Here is a 24,078-nt window from a genome sequence, read left to right as displayed (position 1 = left end):
TCCGGAAGCCCCGGCGCCCCCGCCCCGGCCGCCACTGGCGCTTTGGAGAAGGCGGTCCGCGCGGGAGCGCGCCACGCGGGACCTGAGCTCCCAGCTGCCGCCAGCGCCTTGGAACCCCTTGACCATCCCTGAGCCCCCACCGACCCCTGAGTCACTGCCTGGCCCGGAGCAGCCCCGCGCCGCAAGCCGGAGTCCCCTACCCACCCCTGATCCTCCCACCCGCCCCTCCCCGGATCACCCCCCCACCCCTCCCCGAGCAGCCCCCCTCTCCCCCCCCCGCCGCTCCGGAGTCCCCGGCCCGCCCCTCCCCGGACCCCCCTCCCCGCACCTCTCCCCCGCAGCCCTCTCCCCCAGAGCCCCCTCCCCAGCGCCCCTGCCTCCCAGTGTGTGCTGTGACCATGGCGGCCCTGCTCGGGGCGCCCCTGCTTGGCTGCCTCCTGGTGCTGCTGGCGCTGTGCCCCGGGGGGCGCCCGCAGACAGTGCTGACCGACGACGAGATCGAGGAGTTCCTCGAGGGCTTCCTGTCCGAGCTGGAGTCCGAACCCCGGGAGGACGACGTGGAGGCCCCACCGCCCCCTGAACCCACCGTTCCCGCCCGCAAAGCCCAGACAGGGGGCAAGCCGGGGGCGCGTCCGGGGGTGGCCGAAGAGGGTAAGAGCTTTGGGTAGGGGTGGTCCTTGGCGTGATGGGGGGCCGCCCGGACAGCCCTGCACTACAGGTGAGAATGGCGGGCCTCGGTAGGGTTTGGCCGATGTCCAGTCTGCCCAGCGTGAGGAAGGCACAAGAGAGGCCAGATGTCTGGCGGGACAGTGTGCCAGGCAGAGGTCAGCGCTGGCTGGTAGCCCTCTGAGGATGGGGACACATCCAGCAGGTCCGCTGCCCAGTGGATTGGGTCCTCCCAGTCCCTGCTGGACAGCCCCGAAACCCCTGGAGGGACTAGGCTCGAGCTAACAGGGGACTTGGCGGCCCCCTCCCCAGGGCAGTGTGAAGGTGAAGGGCCCTGCTGTTTCAGTGGGGCCACTCAGCCTGATTGTGCCACACACTGTCTGTGCCACACCACTGCCAGAGACCCAGCCTCCAGCCTTCCCTGGGAAGGATCCCCAGCACTCTGCTGCCTGGCCTGCTCCAGGAGTACAGAGGCAGGGGAGGGGGTGCAGAAGACCTCCTGTCTCCTCAAGGCTTCCAGGAGGAGTGGGCAGTGATCCAGGGTTATTGTGAGGATTAAATGAGGTGATACATCACCAAAGCGTTTAGCCCAGTGCCTCTTATATAATCAGTTGTCAGTAAATCTTAGCTGTTTATCATGACCTCCTGGAAGGTGGGCAAGGGTCTTGCTGATCTTTCTCCAGACTTCCAAGGCACCATCCATCATTCCTGAGGTCAGCAGCCCCTCCCCTTTGTCCTGCTCTAGATCTTTCCTGGCTCCTCCCCCACCCCTGGGAGATGGGTTCTGGGACCCATCTCAGCACCCCTCTCCATTCCAGGATTGCTGTCCCGGCCTCTTGCTTTCTGCTGGGGCAGCTCTATTTCTCCTGGCTGTCTACATTTTGTAGATTTTCCTGTATTTCAGTCACGTGGCCCCCACAACCCCATTACATTTTCAGCGGCATTTGCTCAGGGTCCTGGAAGATTCCTACAGGCAACCCCAGGCCCTGCCCTTGCTCCCTCCCTCCCCCAGACTCTGAGATGGGCAAGCAGCTGCAGTACTTGCCTGTCCCTCTGTCCTCTGCATGGCCCCAGGATACCCTGTGGTTATGGCTTCCAACCCACCCCAGACTCCTCAGTCCTGGACAGGGGATCGTGCATGCGTATCCCTTTTCTGTGAAGCCTTTCTAGCTCCAGGGAGGCCCCAGGCCCATGCCCTTTACTTTGTGTGAGAGGAATGAGACTGCTTCCCCCTTCAGACTGGGTGCTCCTTCAGTCCTGGATGGCTTAAGTCACCCTCTGCTCTTTCCATGACCAGCACAGAATAGTGGGCCCTGACTGGCCAAGGGGCCATGTGGAGAAAGAGTGGATTGTGAGGTACTCCTTGGGCAGATGGGAGGGTGAGGGCCTGCTCCTGAGAAGCTGAGCCACCCAGGCCAAGGTGTGGTGGTGACAGCATGTCTCTCAGACAGAAAGCCTGGGTTCCAGCCCCAGCTCTTCCATGACCACAAGTGGCTTAACCTCTCAGTTTCCTTGATTTGGGAAACACAGAACTACCAACAGCCCCTTTGCCCACCTTGCATGGGATGCCTGGGCATAGAGGGGGCTCTTCATTGATTTGACCTGAATCTGCATCTTGAACAGTGCCTCCGGGAAAAGCCAAAGACAAAGGGAAGAAAGGGAAGAAGGACAAAGGCCCCAAGGCGACCAAGCAGCCCCCAGAAGGGTCCTCTAGGCCTCCCAAGAAACCAAAGGAGAAGCCACCCAAGGAGAAACCCCCCAAGGCCACCAAGAAGCCCAAGGAAAAGCCACCCAAAGCCACCAAGAAGCCCAAGGAGAAGCCCCCCAAGGAGAAGCCCCCCAAGGAGAAGCCCCCCAAGGAGAAGCCCCCCAAGGCCACCAAGAAGCCCAAGGAGAAGCCCCCCAAGGCCACCAAGAGGCCTCTAGCTGGGAAGAAGCTCTCCACCCCAACCCCCTCTGAAATGCCACAGTGGCCACTGCCCCCACTCCTCAGCCCCGACCACGAGGAACTACCCCAGGAGGGAGGTGTGTAGTGGGCTCGTCTGGGGTCCGGGGGCTCTGACCTGCTGGGCTGCAGAGGGGTGATGGTGAGGGTGGGTCCCTGAGTCCCTGCCTCTTGCTGACCCTCAGACCAGATGGGCGCTGGGGCCTCATTGTTGTCATGAACACAGCAATTCAGCTGAGGCTCCCACAGTACCACTCCTTCCCTGGGGAGGGAGTGTTTGGCAGCCTTGTGGGTGGGGCTAGCTCTCCACCGTCCTGGGCTCTGACCCTTGAGCCCCACAAGAGCCACTTGCCCATGTGTCACTGGACTGTGAGCCTGCGGGGTACCCCCCTGCTGGGGCAGCAGGTCCAGACAGCAGTGCCTGGATTCCCCAGAAAACCATCCAGCTCTCTGTCCCTCCAGAAGTGCCAGCAGGGTGCTAAGGGCCCGAGCAGCCCAGGCCTCCCTGGGAGTGAGCTGTTAAGAGGGTGTCAGTAGGGCCCAGGTCTTGTGGAACCTCGCTGTGGAGCCAGTGATCAGGGTAGGCCTCCCATCCACATGCCCCTGGGGTCTGTGTTGCAGGTGGACCCCTCCCAGATCCCTGGGGGGGTCCAGGAGAAGAGACCGACGTGGAGCACCAGCCTGGTAAGTGGGCACCAGCCACCTGGCCTCAAGGGACCAATCACCCTGGCCTGCTGGGTTTCCAGGGTGGGGCTGGGTGGGGGCATCGGGGAGTATCTTCCACGAGGTGGCCACAAGCACTTTCCCCCAGAGCCCGAGGAGGAGACAGAGCAGCCCACACTGGACTATAACGACCAGATAGAGCGGGAAGACTACGAGGACTGTGAGTAGGATCCACTGTCGGGGAGGCCCGCCTGCCCTGCCTCTCCAGCCAGATCCCGACCCCTGGCCCTGGTTTACGATAGTCCACTCGGAGGCCCCACCTTCCCTGACCTTGGCCCGGCTCAGAGCCCACCCTCTGCCCTAGTTGAATACATCCGCCGCCAGAAGCAGCCCAGGCCTCCCCCGAGCAGGAGAAGGCCAGAGAGGCCCTGGCCTGAGCGCCCTGAGGAGAAGGCTGAGCCGCCTGGGCGGGGCTTTGAGGCCCCAGAAGAGAAGATCGGTAGGATGTGGGCAGACTTGGGGTGGGGGTGTCAGGAGAGGGGGCTCTGGCCCACCCCTGCCTCCCACCTCCACAGAGCCGCCACCTCTGAAGCCCCTGCCATCCCCGCTGCTCCCCGACTACGAGGACGGCTACGTGATCCCCAACTACGATGACAGTGAGTGCCCAGGGCCCCCACCCACCATAGCTGCATCCCAGGGCCAAGCCTCCTGTATCTCCAGCTTGGTGGCAGTGACCTCACCAACCCCACTGCCTCCGCCACCCCCTCCAACCTGCCTGCCCTCATCTGATATCCACTTTCAGGCTGGGTCTTCCTGGCTCCTGAACTTAGCTCTTCCCCATTGCCCTCAGTTCTGGCCTATTCTTCCTCAGCTCTGTGGGCGTCACTCTCTGACCCTCCTGAGCTCTGGTCCTAGCCACCCCTCACCCCTCGGGACTTCCTTCCCTTCAAAGCTGCCGCCTTCCTCTCCTTCCTGCACGGTCCCTTTGGACTCCATTCCCTTCCTCATCTTGCCCACTGGGCTCCTGTGAACCTGGCTGGGAGCCCCTGGGGTGGGGTCCTGGGACCAGCCTCAGGCCCTCTCATCAGGACTCTCCCTCCCCACAGTGGACTATTACTTCCGGCCTCCCAGGCCCCAGAAGCCCGACAATGGACTGGAAACAGACGAAGAGAAGGAAGAGCTGAGTGAGTGGACCCAGACTGTCCCCACCCCCGGGCCAGCCCCCAGTGCAGGCCTGACCCCCACAACACCGGCCTCCTGAACTCTGGGGCTAAGCCAACAGGACCCTCCCACCTTCCATCCTTCAGAGAAACCCAAAAAGGAGGGCAGCAGCCCCAAGGAGGAGGAGACGGATGACAAATGGACTGTGGAGAAGGGCAAGGACCCCAAAGGTGTGTCTCTGGGGGCTGGAGGCTGGGCCTACACAGCTTGGGTCCTTGTGAGAGGCCAGCCAGACTCCCAGATGCTCTGGGACCCTTATCACTGCCTCCTCCCTTTGTTGCCCCCCAGGGACCCGGAAGGGTGAGGAGTCAGAGGAGGAGTGGGCTCCAGCAGAGAAAATCAGTGAGTGAGGGGTGTAGAGGCTAGGGTGTATAAGGACAGGGGGGTTGGAGGGGTTGCAGGATGGATATGGGGATGGGCGGTGTGGTGGGGGGTGTGGGTATGTGTGAGGGCTGTAGAGTGGGTATGAGGGCTGTGGGGCGGGGCAGTAGCAGCTGGGTAAGCATGATGGGAGAAGTGACCCATCCAAGGCCACATGCGAGTCCCAAACCCAGATTTTCTGATGGCACTCTAGGCCTCCATAACTCTCTCCTGCTCTTAAAGTCCTGTGATGCAAAAGGGAGAGACCCTGGAATGTCTGCCCTGGGCCTGACCCCAGGGACAGAGCTCGGGGCACAAGGCAGGTGTGCAGATGGCCCTGATACAGACAATGCCTGTGACGGGTCAGGCTCTGGGGTGGCCATCCCTGTGATTTCATGTAGGCCTCATGGCCCCTTGGCACCCGGCATCCTCAGCACATTCCCCGGAGGTGGAAGCTGAGGCCCAAGGAGGGGAAGTATGAGCTGGGGTGGAGCTGCCCTAACTGGCACCCTGACGTGAGGGGAAGTGGGTACTGGGCTCCTCCATTCTGGGTGTGATGAAGGGAGGGACCGATGGAGGGATGGAGCCAATGGGCCACTAGCCTGGGGTGCCGTGTCTCCAGAGTGCCCCCCCATTGGGATGGAGTCGCACCGCATTGAGGACAACCAGATCCGGGCCTCCTCCATGCTGCGCCATGGCCTGGGTGCACAGCGAGGCCGGCTCAACATGCAGGTGGGTGTCAGGATGGGCCCATTTCCCCACTGCGTAGGGGCCCCCTGCCCGCTCAGCCTCCCTGCTGTCCCTGACAGGCCGGCGACACTGAGGACGACTACTATGATGGGGCGTGGTGTGCTGAGGATGACTCCCAGACCCAGTGGATTGAGGTGGACACGAGAAGGACCACCAAGTTCACAGGCGTCATCACCCAGGGCCGTGACTCCAGCATCCAGTACGTCTGCCGGGCTCACAGGCACTCGGTAGGGATGGGTGGCTCCAGACGTGGCTCTGAGTCCCATTCAGAACCATCTGGTGGGTTCTCCAGGGCCCCCACCCTGACTCCTTGGTTGTGGTCTGTCAGCTCCCTGCGTCCAGATAAGCACAGCAACCACCCACAGCCATGCAGCAGGAGTGGCAGCCTCTCCAGACCCCCAGCTAGCCCCACACGTGCTAGCTCTGGGTTCTTGGGCCCAGAAGAGAGGGCTCAGGCCGCCTGAAGGCCTGGGCCTTAGCCTGGGGTGGGGAGAGCAGCCTTTCCCTGACCACCATCTGCCCCCCAGTGACGACTTTGTGACCTCCTTCTTCGTGGGCTTCAGCAACGACAGCCAGACGTGGGTGATGTACACCAACGGCTACGAGGAAATGGTGGGCACCTGAGCTCTTGGCTCTACCCTCCTTGTTTGGGCCACAGGTGGGTCTCCGCGGGGTTGGGGGCTGCTCTGAGGCCTGCCTCTTCCCAGACCTTCCACGGGAACGTGGACAAGGACACGCCCGTGCTGAGCGAGCTCCCGGAGCCGGTAGTGGCCCGTTTCATCCGCATCTACCCACTCACTTGGAACGGCAGCCTGTGCATGCGCCTGGAGGTGCTGGGGTGCCCCGTGTCCTGTGAGTGCCTGGGGCTGGCAGGGGCGTGGACGGGTGGCTGGGGCAACCTGGGGTGGGCTGGCAGGTGGACTGCTCAAGGTCCCGCCTGCCTGCCTTCTCTGTAGCTGTCCACAGCTACTACGCACAGAACGAGGTGGTGACCACCGATGACCTGGACTTCCGGCACCACAACTACAAGGACATGCGGCAGGTGGGGTGCTTGTCCTGAGGCTGGGGTCCTGTCCAGGCGCTGGGCTCAGGGCTAATGGGTGCTTCCCCATAGAACAGACAGGGCTGTGGGAAAGGCATGGTCACTGGGGGTGGGTTGGGGGCAGCGGAGTGGGCTGTGTAACTCCCTGTCTTTTCTGGCACCCAGCTGATGAAGGTGGTGAATGAGCAATGCCCCACGATCACCCGCACATACAGCCTGGGGAAGAGCTCTCGAGGGCTCAAGATCTATGCCATGGAGATCTCAGACAATCCCGGGGATCACGAGCTGGGTGAGGGCCCCCACAGCCCCCTGGGCCCCCTGGAAGCCTGGTCCACCCCAAGCCCAACAGATAGAGGCAAGGCCCAGTACTGCAGCTGAGCCTGCACTGTTGATGTTGCCAGCTCACCACCTCCCACCTGTGTCTTTGGAGCCCCTCCTGGGCCCTGCAAGCCTCAGCCACTCCCAGTCTCCTGGGAGGGAGGCTGATTTGGGTCCTTCCTCAGATCCCCTGGGCCTCAGGCCTCAGGAGGCTGGCTGGTTGCTGAGGTTCCTACCCTCACAGGGGAGCCCGAGTTCCGCTACACAGCTGGTATCCACGGCAATGAGGTGCTGGGCCGAGAGCTGCTCCTCCTACTCATGCAATACCTGTGCCGCGAATACCGCGATGGGAACCCACGCGTGCGCAGCCTGGTGCACGACACACGCATCCACCTAGTGCCCTCGCTGAACCCTGATGGCTACGAGGTGGCAGCGCAGATGGTGGGTGGAGGGAAAGGGGTCAGGGTGGAGCCTGGGTGGGGCAGGGCTGGGAGTGGGCTGCTGATGCTGACCCCCCTCTCTCTCGGCTTCCCCAGGGCTCAGAGTTTGGGAACTGGGCACTGGGTTTGTGGACCGAGGAGGGCTTTGACATCTACGAGGACTTCCCGGATCTCAACTCTGTGCTCTGGGGAGCTGAGGAAAGGAAATGGGTCCCCTACCGGGTGCCCAACAATAACCTGCCCATCCCTGAACGCTACCTCTCTCCAGATGCCACGGTGAGGCCACAGCCTGGCCAACAGGGCCTAGGGGAGCAACCTAGACCCTGGGGTCCGGGTGGAGCTCGGGACTTGGGGGCAGGTTGAGGGAGACTGAGCCCAGGTGGTGAGACTGCAGGGGCTCCGAGGGACCAAGGGGATGTGAGTACTGCTGAGGGATGTGCACAGCAGATGATGGAGGCTGTGGACCAGATCTCTCCCCCGGCCACTCCCAGGTATCCACGGAGGTCCGGGCCATCATCACCTGGATGGAGAAGAACCCCTTCGTGCTGGGGGCAAACCTGAACGGTGGCGAGAGGCTTGTGTCCTACCCCTACGATATGGCCCGCGCACCCAGCCAGGAGCAGCTTCTGGCTGCGGCCATGGCGGCCGCCCGGGGAGAGGATGAAGAAGAGGCATCTGAGGCCCAGGAGACCCCAGACCATGCCATCTTCCGCTGGCTGGCCATCTCCTTCGCCTCTACCCACCTCACCATGACTGAGCCCTACAGGGGAGGGTGCCAAGCACAGGACTACACTGGCGGCATGGGCATCGTCAATGGGGCCAAGTGGAAACCCCGCTCTGGGAGTGAGTTGGCCTGGGAGGGTCTGTGGTGGGGCATCTGGCATGGGCAGGGGTGACTGTGGCTCTGTGTCTGCCCCACTCAGCTATCAACGACTTCAGCTACCTGCACACCAACTGCCTGGAGCTCTCCATCTACCTGGGCTGTGATAAGTTCCCGCACGAGAGCGAGCTGCCCCGAGAGTGGGAGAACAACAAAGAAGCCCTGCTCACCTTCATGGAGCAGGTGTGGGGGCCACCGCGCGGACTGGTGGAAGGGTGGGCCAGCATCTGGGGAGAGGCTGGTGAAGGGCTGGGGGACCTCCTGGACAGGACAGGGGAACAGCCTGTGGGAAGGCCATGTAGACACCACCTTGCCTCCTCCCTGCAGGTTCACCGTGGCATCAAGGGCGTTGTGACAGACGAGCAAGGCATCCCGATAGCCAATGCCACCATCTCCGTGAGTGGCATTAACCACGGAGTGAAGACAGGTACACAAGTGTACAACTATACCCCACTTCTCAGGATGGGGGACCAAACGTGTGCACGCCCTTGGCAAAGCAAGCCTGGCCTGCCCTGCCCAGGAAGTCCCTGCTCCTCTGGATCCCGACCAGAGGGAGGGCTGGAGGGGCTGCAGATTTCTCAGACAGAGCTGGGGCCTGGGAGGGAGGGGGGACTCCTACCTAGCGAAGCCCATCCTCCTCTCTGCAGCCAGTGGTGGCGATTACTGGCGCATCCTGAACCCTGGTGAGTACCGCGTGACGGCCCACGCGGAGGGCTACACCCCAAGCTCGAAGACCTGCAACGTGGACTATGACATCGGGGCCACTCAGTGCAATTTCATCTTGGCTCGCTCCAACTGGAAGCGCATCCGTGAGATCATGGCCATGAACGGGAACCGGCCCATCCCACACATCGACCCATCGCGCCCCATGACCCCCCAGCAGAGGCGCATGCAACGCCGCCGCCTGCAGTATCGGCTGCGCATGCGCGAACAGATGCGGCTTCGACGCCTCAACGCCACCACGAGCCCAGCCGCCACCACGAGCCCAGCCACCACCCCCACATCACCCCCTCCCACCCCAACACTGCTCCCCACTGCCGACCTTGCCCCCTCCTCAGCCCCAAGTTCTACACTGGGGCCCTGGCAGTTTCTACCAGAGACCACAGTCAATTGGGAGGAGTCGGAAACGGAGACCGAGACCTACACGGAGGTGGTGACGGAGTTTGGGACAGAGCTGGGGCCTGAGGAGGAGGACGGGGAGGAAGAGGAAGGAGAGATGGTCACGGGCCCAGACTTCCCCTTCACCACAGTTGAGACCTACACAGTGAACTTTGGGGACTTCTGAGAACAGGTCTGCTAATGCGCGAGCTTGCACCAGTAGTCACACTGCCTTGGCCAGCACCGCGGCCATCAGCACAGGGAAGGCCCCCCGGTGTGGGTTCTGCCAGGAGGGGGCATGAATGTGATGGAGACCTAAGAGCCAGGGTCACCTGCTGCTCTGCTGCAGGACTGGGATGGGGCTGGACGAGCAAGCCCCGGGGCAGACTTCTCAACCACTTGCCCAGACCACACCAATAAACCAAGCTCACTGGCAGATGTATCACTGACCACTTGCCATCCTGACCAGCCGGGAGAGGGGAGGAGTAGGGAGGCTCCTTCCACAGTCCCACACAGGGAACTGCCCAGCTCAACACCAGTAAATAGTTAGGCTTTATTTACAGAGTCAAAGCTGTCATGGTGCTGACGCCACAGGGAAAGAATGGCCAGGGCTGCTCTGGACAAGGCTGCCTTTGTGAGTCAGGGACCCAGACCCAGGCCTCCCAGGTCCTCGTCCTCTGCCCCAAAGCCTGAGAAGCTGATGGGCTGGCAGGCCAGGCTGCGCAGGTTCACGAGACAGGCGGTCTGGGTGGTGCTGAAGTCTGGGACAGCCACCAACAACACTGTCTGGTCTTCAGGGCCTGCAAAGAAGCCAGGTGGGAGCCCATCTTAGGTTCTGGGTGAGCCCTGTCTCAAAGGGAAGTCACAAGAGGTAAACAGGAGCCCTCCCCCACCCCCTGCCATCAGCACCATGCAGCGCTGACCACAGAAGCTCCTTGAGACCAGAAATGAAAAGGGCCAAGAACACCGTACAGGTCCAAAGCTAGAGCCACACTGAGCAGGATGAGCTCTGGGCAAGGACAGTTTCAGCCCTTGCAAAGCCTGGCCTGTCCACCCCACGGGGGCCTGGACACCCCAACACAGGCCTTCTCTGTGAGCCTTGGCCCCAGCTGAGAGCATGTCCCTCATGACAGCCCAGGCCTGGGGCCCCCAGAAGACAAAACTTACCTTGGATGATTTTGGAGCCAAAGCTGGGGGTATTGCCACAAAAGTAGACGTGAGGGCACTCCAGAAAGATAAATGGGTCGTTTTTATAGAAAGGGTAGCAACCTGGAGGAGGACGAGGTACAGTTGAGAGTGGGACTTCTCAGCCTCACACAGGAGACATCTGCACGTTCGGGATAGGGCTGTCCCATGTAGGACGTGGGGCGCCATCTCACACACAAGACCCTGCAGCTATCACAACAAAAACCCCTCCAGACTTGGCCACGTGACCCCAGAGGCAGGGCAGTGTTGTGCTGCTGCCGCCTCTGTCCTTCTTGGTGGGCAGGGGGCAGGGGGCAGGACTCTTGACTGGCTCAGGCTCCCAATATGCTCCCACAGCCTTCAGCCCTAAGCAGGGCCTTGGCCATAAACAGAGATAAAGACTCCAGAGTAGCTCCCCAAACAAAGGTCAGGCTTTGGGGCTTTTCCTCAGACAGGTCACAGCAAGGCTAGTGGGTGCAAATCCATGCTGGGAACCCTCTGAGCATCAGTGGAGCCCCTTTGGTCTTCCCCAACCCTTTGCTCCCACCTCACGTGTCTAAGCAAGCCCCATTACCTAGGGTGTCAGGGGCTGTGGGGCTGATGTGCCGGACTTGCAGCGTCCACTCCAGGATCTCCAAGTGGTCCTCCATGCTGCTGTATCGGAAGATGTCACTCACGTTCTGTCCTGACGTCCCCAGGAATCTGCAAGTCAAGGCTCGGCTGACCCCACCCTGCAGGGGCCACCATCTGTGCTCGTCCCACAGCTGCTGGCCCGGCGCCCTCATAGCAGGTTCCCAAGCCCCCCTTGAAAAAGAGCCCCATCCCAGGTGGGCTTTCTTGCACCCCTGGGCCCCAACCTCCCCTCTTGGTGTCACCAAGGCAAAAGGCCAGGGATCAGGCTGGAGTGGGGCTACCTGACTCCATCGATGGTGGCCTGGTAGGGGTTGGTGACCAGCTGGAGCGTGGAGTAGGCAGTGGCCAGAGGGAACATGCAAGGGTGCAGGGGCTGCTGGGGGAGCGTGTAGTTTGTTGGGTCAAATTCGCCTGGCATCACATCCACGGGCACGGAGGCCTGGAGGGCACAGGGGCAGGGGAGCCTGTGAGGCCCAGCGCCCTCCACAGCCACCTTGCTGGAGTGCACTCCCCCTGCCCGCCTTTCAGTGCCCAACTGCACCGCCAGAGACTCCGGGTCCCAGGCGCCGGCCTGGCCCAGCTCACTCACGCTCAGCTGCAGGAGGATTTCGTCCAGCATCTTGACGGCCTCCACGCTGGCGGCCTGGGTCTTCTTGGTCAAGTACTTGGCCTGGGAGTAGAAGTCCATACGCAGGCTGTCAGGTCTCAAGGGAGACTTAGATCAAAGGGACAACCAGAGCCCCTGCCAGGAGGCTGAGAGCAGAGCAAAGCCTGACTTATGGAGGGACAGTAAGAGTTCTGGGCCTGTGTCCCCACGCTGCCCTCAGGAGGGAGGTTTGAGAACGAGGCTGGGTCCCCAAGCACCAGAGATTCCTGGGTCATAAGACCTGCAAGACCCCATTCCCAACCCTCCATGGGGAAAGAGTGGCTTGAATGCAGGCAGGTAGGCGCCATACCTTGTTGATGGAGTCTCTGCTCTGTGTGTTGTGGCTGAGAAGGTTCCCGGCAAGGATGACCCGGGAGACGTGGGCGGCACTGCACTGCTCCCCTTCATCCCCAAGCTGCCCCGTCACCACGTCCACCAGCAGCTGGGTGCCCAGCAGGCTCTCGCCCCCGCCTCCACCCAGGCCCAGACCAGACACCAGCAGCACAAACCTGCCAGAGAATTCGGGGTCCTCTTGGATGCTGGGAAAGCAAGGGGGTCTCCCAAGAGGGCTGCTTGGAGCTACTGGTGGGGCTCCTCACCATCACAAGGAAGCAGGGGGGATAGAGGCAGCGACTGTGACTCCCCTGGACCACTGCCCAGACCCTGGGCCCCTGCTCCTCACCTGTCCGTGTCGAGGGGGTGTGTAGGCTTCTGAGGGGCAAGCCCTGCAAAGCAGTGGTCCTCCACCAGGAACTTTCCATCATCTCCCACAGAGCCCAGCACAGCCAGGACCGTTCCTGGGGAGGAGCAGGATCAGGTCTGTGAGGAGCCTCCGAGAGGCTACCACCAAACACACTACCATAGTCTAACCCTCTCCCTGAACCCAAACTCATTGCTCCGGGAATGCGAGTGTGAGCCAGCACCCACATGCACAGGCCACCCCCTCCCTACTCCCCACCTGTGACCAGCTTTGACACGTCGATGGTGCCCTCTAGTTTGATACGCTGCAATTCATCTTCCAAGATCAGTTCATCATCTGGGTGGATATATTTGCTCCGAGGAGGCTGGGGGAGCAGGTTGTGCTGGAATTCAAAGATGGCAGTGGTCATGAGGCCAGGGCTCAGCAAGGCTCTGGTGCTGGATCAGTGAGATGGCCCTGCAGCCAGCAACCCCATGGGCAGAAACCCAGCCCTGATTCTCTGGATCCAAGGCAGGTAGCCCCATCGTGCCCTCTGGGATGGGAACATTGTTCTGGGGATGGCATGTGTGAGCCAGCTGGCCTTACCTCTTCGCTGACCTCCCGTAGGATGGAGGGCTGGAGTGGCATGGCCTTGAAGAGGGTCCCCACCACACAGCACTTCTCCCCAGGCTGCAGTTCACACAGCTTCTTCACTAGGACTCCACTGCCTGGGACACAAAGATAATGTGCTCAGAGACCAGGTGGCCCTCCCCTGCCCCATGAAGCACTAGCCCAGTCCTCAATGAGCACTGTGGCCCTGGGGCCCTGGTCTCCACCAAGAGGGAGAGAACATCAAATGCAAGGACCCCCTGGACCTAAAGGATCGGCCCCAGGAGGACAGAGGGACTCTGGATGCCAGGTGTCCTTGCAGGAGAGGCAGACAGGCAGAGAAGGCAGCATGAAGATGGTGCAGGGGCAGAGACCAGACAGATGCGGCCACAGGCCAGCAGTGCGAGGTCAGTCACCAGAGGCTAGAAGGGGCAAAGAAGGATCAGAGGGAGCGTGGTGCTGCCGACACCTGGATTTCGGACCTCTGGCCTCCAGAGCTGGAAGGGAATACATTTCTGCTGTTTGAAGGCACACAGTTTTGGCCTTGTTGTTTATGACAGCAGCCATGGGATGCTAATACAGAGTTCCCTCACTTATACCTAAACTATAACACTGATTTTTAGAAAGAGGTATGCCAAGTCTCAACACAGCCCTGCCTGGACAGCACTATAATTTCCTTTGCGAGTTTAGATTCTTCTATCAACCCCACAAGTGCCTTGTCTTCTGAAAAGAGATACCCTAAATTCAAACTTCATATACCCATCCACCCCGTTCTGTTCTTTGTAAAGTCAGACAGCCCTGTTCACTCTGAGCTTCTGAGATCCCAGAGAGAACACACAGGAAGCATCAGGGATGAGGAGCAAGACAGGCATGGGAGAGCCATAGAATGCAGGGGTCACTTGAGTGGGCAAGAGGGAGGAGCCAGTCCCCGAAGGCCTGAGAGTTTGTTAGGACTTAGACCCTAAGCCTGGAGAAAACGCTAACAGCGTTATGGGATGATGTGGACTTGGGACCAGCCCTTTCTTTAGCTGGGTTCTCCAGCATAAGCCCTTCTTGCCCTGCTGCTGCTGCTGCTGCTAAGTTGCTTCAGTCGTGTCCGATTCTGTGCGACCCCAGAGACGGCAGCCACCAGGCTCCCCCGTCCCTGGGATTCTCCAGGCAAGAACACTGGAGTGGGTTGCCATTTCCTTCTCCAATGCATGAAAGTGAAAAGTGAAAGTGAAGTCGCTCAGTCGTGTCCGACTCTTCAAGACCCCATGGACTGCAGCCTACCAGGCTCCTCTGCCCATGGGATTTTCCAGGCAAGAGTACTGGAGTGGGGTGCCATTGCCTTCTCCCCTCTTGCCCTAACCCTAACCAATAACATTCCACAGATCTACACCCTGGGGAGTAAAGGAGAGTAATTCAGAGTAAGGTAGGGAGGGCAGCATAATGCCACCATTCTAGAGAGAATGCCAGACACTGATGGGAACAACAGATCTCAAAGCCGTGATGTCCACTGAGCCCCAGGGAGCTGTGCCCAGCGCTAAGCCTGGAGCTCTTCTACCCCTGACAACACATCACTGGAGATATTATCACACACTACCTGGCTAAGGAAACTGAGGCACAGAGAGATTAAGTAACATGCCCAAGGCTACACGGCCGAGATCCAACAGGTATGTTTGAGCACCAGGCAGAACTGTACACCCCTGTGCTGACGGGAGGACTTCCATCCATTCCAGCCTGTGGGCACCAGGCCAGGCTCCAGCACCGAGAGTGAGCCCGAAGGCCCATCCTTGCTCCCACTGAGCTTCCGGTGCAGAAGGAGAGGCAACAGCAGGAGATGTGGGGTCCACTGCTGGGACAGGTGCCACGAGCAGACGGGAGCGCAGGCAGCAGATGCCGAGAAGGCCCTGCTGGCCCAGGCAGCCTCTCGAGGCACAGGACATTTAAACTGAGGTCGTGAAGGAAGCCTGGGGCTGGAGCATGCCAGACGCAGGGAGAGCTGATGGCAAGAAAGGGCTTGAGGTATTCAAGAAACTTGTGAGTAAAGACAAACTCTGCCAGGGGCTGAGCTCTGGGGAGGAAGCCCGGCCACATGGAGAAGCCACGTGGTGAGTGAGGGATGCTGCCCCACTGTCCATCATCCAGTCAAGGCCCCACTTATCATGTGCCTCAGTCTGAATTTCTGGCCCTACTCTGTGAGCAGAATAAAATGGCTGTTTCCTGTTACTGGGCAGCTTTGTGAGAAGAGAGACCTGGTACCACAGCAGGTTACAAGGTGACATTGATCTTGGGCTCGAGGAGAATGTCTTTGAGGACATCAAGGAAAGCGAGAGAAAGGCCAGAGAAAGGAGACCCTTCTTATGTGGCAGAGAAAAGGTTAATGATACTTCTGCCTGAAGTAAAGAAAACGGAAAACATCTTTAATATGATGATGTAGCTAGGAGACTGGGTCACATATTCTCCTGACTGCCTATAATATTAATAAAACCAGAGCTTCCCAGATGGTGCAGTGGTATAGAATCTGCCTATCAATGCAGGAGATGTGGGTTCGATCCCTGGGTCAGGAAGATCCCCTGGAGTAGGAAATGGCAACCCACTCCAGTATTCTTGCCTGGAAAATCCCATGGACAGAGGAGCCTGGTGGGCTACAGTCCATAAGGTCACACAAAGTCAGACACGACTAAAGTCACTTAGCACACACGCACACAACCCAGCTAACCTGATGGGACAGAACGGACCTGGGAGTCAGAGCTTTACAAAGCTTTTCAAGTGCTTCCAATGTGCAACCTGGGCTGAGACCACCCAGCATGCCTGGTGCCAGGTGGCAGTTGGGGGTGGGAGGAAGGCAATAAAAAAAGACACAATGTTACCTACAAAGTTTCTGTTTAAAGGCATAGCAGATTAATTCAAAACTACATGGAAAGCCACTCTTCCCCCCCCTCACCCCTCTCTCACCATGTGGCATGTGGGATTCCAGTTCCTCTACCAGGGATCGAACCCATGCCTCCTGCATTGGAAGCATGGAGTCTTAACCACTGGACCAGCAGGGAAGTCCCGGAAGGCACTCATAAATATTAAGAACGGGGCGATGCAGCATCGTTCGAAAGTTGAATGTGGGGTGGGGTGGGGAGGGTGGGAGTCCTGCTTCACCGGGAATAACTTAAAGCAGGAGAGATCACCAAGGAAGAACCGGGAAGAAAGAAAAAGGTCTGCACTGTCCAGGTCACTTGATTAGGAAAGACAGACGACCCCAAGGGGCAGGAAATACATACCCAGCAAACCCGAAAGCATTTCCCCAACCTCATCACTTACCCCAGGACTGCTGCGCCCGGCTCACCAGGAAGGGCCTCATCTGGATGAGACGGGTGGCATAAATGTGGGCATACTGGCGGCTAAAGCTGCGCTCTCCCAGCCGGAAGGGCTGCGAGGAGTTGGTGTAAGTCACCACAGGCACCCGGGCAAAAGTGGCATTGCTGGCTGATGGCGGGGACAGCAGAGTGTGGGCCCTCTGGGCAGCCTGCTCAGAAAACATGGCCCTGCTCTACGTGTTTAAGCCAAGGAGGAGGTGGTCCCTGTGAAAACACAAATGCAGTCCTGCAACCCCAGCCCACATGCACAACAGACGGCCAGAACAGCACCTGGAACTTACTGTGTTGGCTACCAATGTCTCACCCAGGAACCTGCATCCAAAAAGGGAGATGGAGCAAGTAACGGAATGCATCTCCTATCTAGAGCTCTCGAAACCCAGCTCAAGTGTCCACTGCCTGCTCCACACATCTACCTGGATGACTATCAGGGCTTCAAACTCCACATGCCCCACATGAGGGGATCTGCCCCCATCCAGCTCCCTGGCACCTGCCCCATTTCAGGGCGTGAAGACAGCCTTATTACTATACAAGCCTACCATAAAATAATTAGCTTATGATTAAATAACAAAACATACGTCAGTCACTCCTCTGCTCAAAACCCTCCAAACATTCCCCGTTTCATGGAATAAAACCCCAGGTTCCTACAGTGGCCTATGAGATCTGGCCCCCTGGTCCTGCCCTCCTGCCCCCCCTCCCCAACCAGGAGAACTGCTCTCCTCCCTCCCATACAAGTATGGTCCACTGCCGCCTCTGCCTCACGTGTGCTCAAACCTTCTCCACCTGCATCCCTCCCCTGACAGGTCTGCTCCTCTAGTATTTACTGTTTTTATAGCATTTACCTTTCAACAAACAATACCTTTTAAGCTTATTGTCTGCCTCCTCTGAGTAGAATAAGCGCTCTAGGAGACCAGAGGTAGCAGCATTTAAGCCCACTTTTCAAAAGCAGCCCCGAGCCTGAGTGAGATGTGCCAAGAACGTCAAATCCACAGCAGGTCCCAAAATCAATACGTGGTAGAGCTCAGTCTATACAGACGTGAAGGGATGATAAATAGTTCGCATGTAATGGGTTAAATAGTATGTGATACTAAAAAACCGGTATCTACCCCCACCGCGTTTTTTTACAGCTATAAGTGGCTTGAATTCTGTCCCTATCGAACAGATACTGGGCCGGGACTGTATCTGAATTAACTTTCTGCCCCAAAGTGCAGAGCAGTGGCAGCACTCTGGCCGCAATCTCAAATGAGCCTCTCGGTCTGAAGCCCCAGACCACGGCCCCAGCCCGCACCCTGGGGCCGTCTTGGGGGATACAGCAAAGCCCCTGCTCAGACTTCTCTCGCGAGATGCCGCTTAACCCGCCGCCACGCGTGGACACCAAGAGAGCTAGCCCACCCCGTCTCCACGAGGTCCAGGGAAGCAAGACCCCACTCACCTCTCCGCACGCCACGGCCCCGCCCCCTGCCGCGCGCCATCTCCCGCCAATCCGCGCGCCTTGCCCCGCCCACAGAGGTTTCTCACCAATCACCGCGCGCTCCACCATGCTTATCACCGCGGGACCCGCCCGCCGCCGCGCACCGCCTCCCGCCACTCTGCGCACCTCGCCCCACCCTTGCTGTATCTCGCAGTCACCGCGCGATTTATTATGCTAATCACTGTGGAGCCCGCCCACCGTCTCGCCCCGCCCCCCCGCCAATCCGCACGTGCACTGCGCTAGCCAAGACACGTACTCCGCCCCTTAGCCCTGCGCGTGCGCAGGGTTACGCCCCACAGGTTGCAGGGCAATGAGGGGCGGGGCCAGTGGCTAGTGACCGTTGGGCATGCTTGTGAGCACTGTCGAACAGACCCCGGCCCTTCGTCAGGTTTGTCCTGAAGTCACCTCGCATTCTCGAGAACTGGCGCTCTTTGCGCCACCACAGGACCCCTCTGGATGCCCGCCTCTGCAGTGGACACTGCTGACACAGGGTGGGCGGACTGAGGCCAATGGTTGCACCGCCCACGGGGAGCGATTATTCCGCCGCAGGCCCGAGGAGGACGTGGGGCCCTGGGATACTGGAAGTCAGGAGAGGGCTTAGAGTTAGGGTCAGGACTAGGGAAACTGGCTGTCTAAGGCTCTAGCACAGGGCCAACAGGCCCCAGCCTCCGCCCAACACTCCTCAGTCTCTGCTGTCCTCACTGCCCCTCATCTTTCTCACTCCTCCCTACCCACCGAGACTTTACCGTGCCATCCCCCACTTCATGGGGGCTCTTTTCCACATCTCCACCAATCCACAGAATTCCTAACCGAGCCCTAGTGGCCCTTCCGCATGAAGCTTCCTATTGGCTTCAACCAGAGCCGGGATTCAGTCTCAGGCCGTTCTGGTTCACTCCATCTGTTTCCCAAGTACCGGTCTTGTCTTTGGAACAAAGTAGGAAATGGCAACCCACTCCAGTGTTCTTGCCTGGAGAATCCCAGGGACGGGGGAGCCTGGTAGGCTGCTGTCTATGGGGTCGCACAGAGTTGGACACGACTGAAGCGACTTAGCAGCAGCAGCAGGTAATAGTTAAAGAAAACACATAAAAGCCCTTTCTGTGGACCTGACACTGTTTTAAATTCTTGACACACACTAATTCAACTAATCCTCAAATAACGCTTTGAAAATGCGGAAACTGAGGCACAGGTCACATGGCAGGATTCACTATGTGAGTAACAACCAGGATTCACCCCGAGGCAGCCTGACTCTTTGCCCTAACATCGTCTGTGTTCTGGCCCTCCTCTTGTGCAGGTCAGCTGAACTTCCCATCTAATTACCCATTACTTCATTTTGCCCCTGCCATTTAATTAGGCATTTGTCAAACATCCAATTAGACTGAACTGGATAAGTTTGCCCTCAGAGGATGTGTGGAAACCTAGCCTCCTTCACTTACCTCAGTGCTTGGCACGTAGAGATTTCCAGATTTGTTTATATTTATAAGGTATAAATAGATGAGCACTTTTGGGGTGCATATTATATACTAAGTGTCTTAAGGGTGAGACAGGTCCTAGGATTTCCATTTTACCGAAAGATTCACAGTTGCACAAGGTCACACAGCCAGGAAACCGGGACCAAAATTGGAACCAACCTGCCTGATTCTCTTGCTCAGACATGAAGCTGGGTAGAAGGCAATGGCACCCCACTCCAGTACTCTTGCCTGGCAAATGCCATGGATGGAGGAGCCTGGTCGGCTGCCGTCCATGGGGTCGCAAAGAGTCGGACACGACTGAGCGACCTCACTTTCACTTTTCATTTTCATACATTGGAGAAGGAAATGACAACCCACTCCAGTGTTCTTGCCTGGAGAATCCCAGGGCACAGAGTTGGACACGACTGAAGCGACTTAGCAGCAGCAGCAGCCTCTCCACTGAGCTCTGCTCCTGTCAGGCCTGTGTCGGGCACACAGTTGAGGCAGCTAGGGGGTCTGGGAGAGACCCCAAGACAACAGCCACAGTAGGAATGATGGTGGCTGGGAAAGGGGGGATGGACAAGTGGGTATAGTTCCATGGGTGGCTTGCACTTCCCAACTGTCTTCCCCTGGCTGTCTGCAAGGATAGAAGGGCTAAAGTGTTGACTTTTTAGGCCTCCCTGGCAGTCATTGGTGATGGTGAGATCAGAGCTGGCAGAGACATAGGGGAAGTCTGGCAGGGATGGTTGGGGTTGGGGGGGTGCTGCGCGTGGAGGCAGGTTGGGCTTCTGAGAAATCTGATTTTGTGATAAAAAGGAAAAGCACAGGCCTGGAGGGGAGGGGAGTTTTGGGAGAGACTGGGTATATGTATTTGTTTGGCTGAGTCCCTTTGCTGTTCATCTGAACCTATCACAACATTGTTAATCAGCTGTGCCCCAATACAAAATAAAAGTTTAAAAAAGAAGAGACATCAGAGAGCTTTTTCTCTCCTTACCACATGAACACCAAGAGGTCATCTGAGCACACAGTACTTTCTCTGCAAACCAGGAAGTCTTCATAGAACCCAAGTGTGCTGGCATCCTGATCTGACTTCTAGCTTCCAAAACTATGAGAAAATAAATTTCTCTTGGGTAAAAAAAAAAAGGAAGAAGGAGAACCACAGCCTACTCCCTTTCCTCCTTCTTTCTGGAATGAATAGAGTTCCTGGCAGTGTCCTGCCAAAGATGCCGACCCGTATACCACTTAGCTACTGGATCAGGACCAGCAATTGCTAACTTATTTCACTTTAACAAAGGAACCCTTATTTGTTTTCTCCATTTTGAGTTTTCTGAACGTGAAACCAAGCATGTTCTTAAATGAGTTATGTAAGGACTTCCCTGGTTGTCCAGTGGCTAAGACTCTGCACTCCAATGCAGGGGGCCCGGATTCCATTCCCTGGTGTGGTAACTAGAACCCATATGCCACAACTAAGAGTTTGCATACAATGACTAAAGATCCTGCATGCTACAACAAAGATCAAAGATCCATTGTGCCACAGCTAAGACCCAGTGTAATCAAATAAATGAAATTTTTTTTTAATGGAATATGTAGGTACGTAAAAGAGCAGAGGTATCCTTAAAGGCTTAACAGAAACTGTGTCTTTGGGATTGGGCCTCTCAAAGTAAGTCTCGTTTCTGCTGAAAGCAAGGCCTGGGTGGAATGACATTATAGGGACAGGGCTTTCTGTGATGCTCATTAACGTGTTTTTATTTTTAAAAATGTTTTTAATTGTGGTGAAACATAATATAAAACAGCATTTTAGCCATTATGAAGCATGCAGTTTATTTGATGTTTTTGTTTTTCTGTCACTTAGTCATGTCCAACTCTGCAACCCCATAGACTGCAGCATGCCAGGCCTCCCTGTCCTTCACTGTCTCCTAGAGTTTGCTCAAACTCATGTCCATTGCGTTGATAATGCCATCCAAGTTTATTGGCATTAGTATATGTCATTAAGTATATGCAACCATCACCACTGTCTGTCTTCAGGTTTCTCTTGATCCCAAACTGAATCTTTGTATCCATTAAACAATAACTCTCCATTCCCTCAACCCCAGCCCCTGTTAATCTCTAATCTACTTTCTGTCTTTGTGAATTTGCCTATTGCTCATATAAGTGGAAATTGTACAATATTTTTCTCTTTTGTAGCTGGCTTATTTCAGTTAAAATACCTTCAAGGTATATCATGTTGTAGAACGTGTCAGAATTTCATCCCTTTTATGGACAAATAATACTTAGTTCTATGTGTATAACACATTTTGTTTATCCATTGATGGACATTGATTTGGGTTGTTTTCATCTTTTGGCTATTGTGAGCAATGCTGCTAGGAACAGGGGCATACAAATATCTGTTTGAGGTCCTGCTTTCAATTCTTTTTGGTAAATATCCAGAAGTAGAATAACTGGATTAAATGGTAATTCTCTGTTTAGTTTTCTGAGGAACCATCATACTATTTTCCACAGCAGTTCTACCACTTTGCATTCATACTAAGAATACACAAGAGTTCCAATTTCTCCAGTTTTTCTACATCCTTATCAGCACTTGTTTTCTGGGTTTTTTGGATAGTAGACTTTTTCTCCTTGGAAGAAAAGCTGCAACCAACATATCCAGTGTATTAATAAGCAAAGACATTATTGCTGACAAAGGTCCATGTAGTCAAAGTTATGGTTTTTCCAGTAGTCATGTATGGTTATGAGAGTTGGATCAGAAGCTGAAGCTCCAATACTTTGGCCACCTGATGAAAAGAACTGACTCATCAGAAAAAACCATGATGCTGGGAAAGATTGAAGGCATGGGGAGAAGGGGACTACAGAGGATGAGATGGTTGGATGACATCACTGACTTGATGGACATGAGTTTGAGTAAGCTCCAGGAGATGGCAAAGGACAAGAAAGCCTGATGTGCTGCAGTCCATGGAGTCACAAAGAGTTGGACACTACTGGGCAACTAAACAACAACAACAACAACAAGCCATCCTAATGGATGTGACATGGTATCTCCTTGTGGTCTTGATCTGCATTTCCCTATTGATTAGTGACATTGCACATTTTTTCATGTGCTTGTTGGCTGATTCATGTCGATGTATGGCCAAAAAATAAATCACAATATTGTAAAGTAATTATTCTTCAATTAAAATAAATTTATTTTTTAAAAAGAAATTTTCATTCCTGTATCTTCCATTTTTTAAATTGGGTTGTGTTTTTGTTCAGTTTTAGGGTTTCTTTATATATTCCAGATGTGAATTCCTTATTAAATATGTGATTTGCACATATTTTCTTCCATTCCATGGGTTGCCTTTTACTCTGTTGATGGTGTCCTTGGATGCACAAAAGGGCTCAACAGTGTGAGTAGACACTGTAGACGTCAAGCAAGCAAAATCAGTAACTATTTGAACACTATACGAACATTCTTAGTTTCCTATTGGAGAAGGAAATGGCAACCCACTCCAGTACTCTTGCCTGGAAAATCCCCTGGATGGAGATGCCTGGTTGGCTACAGTCCATGCGGTTGCAAAGAGTCAGACACGACTGAGCGACTTCACTTTCATTTTCTTTCACTTTCCTATATGGCCTAAGACAAAGATTGAATTTCTTGACAGTGATTCTTGAGTTTCTAAAAGTTGTTTCTTCCATAGGCCCAATGATAAGTTTGTAAATTAGCGTGAAATGAAGAAAAGTTATCACCATTGTTTAAACATTTTTTGTATGTGATTAGTATGAGGTGGAAGCAGAACTGGATACACACCTGGCAGACTGGGTGGCCCTCGGCTTCCCCAGGGAGACAGGAGTATCGCTTAGAGGCCACAGTAGGAGACAGGCTGGTTTGATGCCTGAGCCCTGTGGCAGGTGTGAAGGTTAGAGACACATCACTCACTTAGAGGCCACAGTAGGAGACAGGCTGGTTTGATGCCTGAGCCCTGTGGCGGGTGTGTAGGATAGAGCCACATCACTGGGCGGGGCAGCTTGGGAGCCAGAATGGTGCAGAATGAACAGGAGGAAGAGTCAAAGCAGAGGTCGAGGTGCAATGGACGAGGGCCAGGAAGCCTGGAGGTAGAGGACCCGGACAGGGAAATCTTGGAGATGAGGTAGGGGACTCTGAAAACCAGGACGCTGTCAGCCATTCTTTGGTCATGAGAAACCTGGCTCAAGACATGGTGGACATAAGACCAAGATGGTGGTCATCCTCATGCCCGTGGGATAATATACCCTGAAGGGGACTGAGGATTGAAAGTGCTGAAGGCGGGCAGAATCAGCTGCAGTTCAGTGTATCACGCGGTCATGGCCAACTTGGACCTAAGGTAGTTGATTAGCTGGATATTGGGGATGCACAGCATTGGTGGGAGGTTGGAGGATGGGTTTGCAAGCAGATGGGGCCCACAGGAGAGCCATGGAGCTGGAAGCACAGCAACCGTCTCCTATCTGGAACTCTCTGATCTGATGCCAGCCCTGGGATGGATAGCCTCCAGAGTTCCCTCTCCCGTTAGATTTACTCGCTCACGAAACAGTCTGGGGGAGGTGGTCTAGCTGGCTGGCAAGTGCCCGCTGCCTGCTGTGTAGAAGAGGTCTGAGCCCCTAAGTCTCTGTAGGGTTGGTTACTAGGAACTACCCGCACCAGAGCCACACACAGTCTGAAAGAAG

The 24,078-nt window shown here is 56.4% G+C and overlaps 2 protein-coding genes across 3 annotated transcripts; one reads left to right on the top strand and one right to left on the bottom strand.

Moving 5' to 3' along the window:
• Positions 1–398: 398 nt before the first annotated feature.
• On the top strand, positions 399–9,823 carry AEBP1 (AE binding protein 1). Its single transcript, XM_052639280.1, has 21 exons — positions 399–651; positions 2,290–2,691; positions 3,233–3,295; positions 3,423–3,494; positions 3,639–3,773; positions 3,850–3,930; positions 4,381–4,458; positions 4,582–4,665; positions 4,784–4,837; positions 5,478–5,587; positions 5,665–5,804; positions 6,133–6,217; positions 6,313–6,457; positions 6,562–6,647; positions 6,813–6,936; positions 7,210–7,406; positions 7,502–7,681; positions 7,897–8,248; positions 8,329–8,468; positions 8,613–8,712; positions 8,933–9,823. The coding sequence occupies exons 1-21, from the start codon at positions 399–401 to the stop codon at positions 9,568–9,570; spliced, it is 3,519 nt and encodes a 1,172-aa protein (XP_052495240.1). The 3' UTR covers positions 9,571–9,823.
• Positions 9,824–9,916: 93 nt separating this feature from the next.
• Positions 9,917–17,960, bottom strand: POLD2 (DNA polymerase delta 2, accessory subunit). Of its 2 annotated transcripts, XM_052639282.1 has the most exons (12): positions 17,918–17,944; positions 17,345–17,511; positions 16,433–16,692; positions 13,133–13,254; positions 12,806–12,929; positions 12,530–12,644; positions 12,158–12,356; positions 11,791–11,871; positions 11,483–11,640; positions 11,143–11,270; positions 10,551–10,652; positions 9,917–10,183 (listed from the first exon to the last, which is right to left on the bottom strand). In XM_052639282.1, exons 3-12 carry the CDS (start codon positions 16,650–16,652, stop codon positions 10,023–10,025), a joined length of 1,410 nt encoding a protein of 469 aa, XP_052495242.1. In that variant the 5' UTR covers positions 16,653–16,692; positions 17,345–17,511; positions 17,918–17,944; the 3' UTR covers positions 9,917–10,022. The 2 variants fall into 2 exon arrangements, with proteins under 2 accessions (XP_052495242.1, XP_052495243.1); XM_052639283.1 differs by lacking the exon at positions 17,345–17,511 and having other exon boundaries at positions 17,918–17,960.
• Between the last annotated feature and the right edge of the window lie 6,118 nt (positions 17,961–24,078).

The sequence above is a fragment of the Budorcas taxicolor genome, chromosome 4 (genome assembly GCF_023091745.1).
Source record: "Budorcas taxicolor isolate Tak-1 chromosome 4, Takin1.1, whole genome shotgun sequence".
NCBI classification, from domain to species: Eukaryota; Metazoa; Chordata; class Mammalia; order Artiodactyla; family Bovidae; genus Budorcas; species Budorcas taxicolor.
This window is presented reverse-complemented; position numbering and strand designations above follow the sequence as displayed.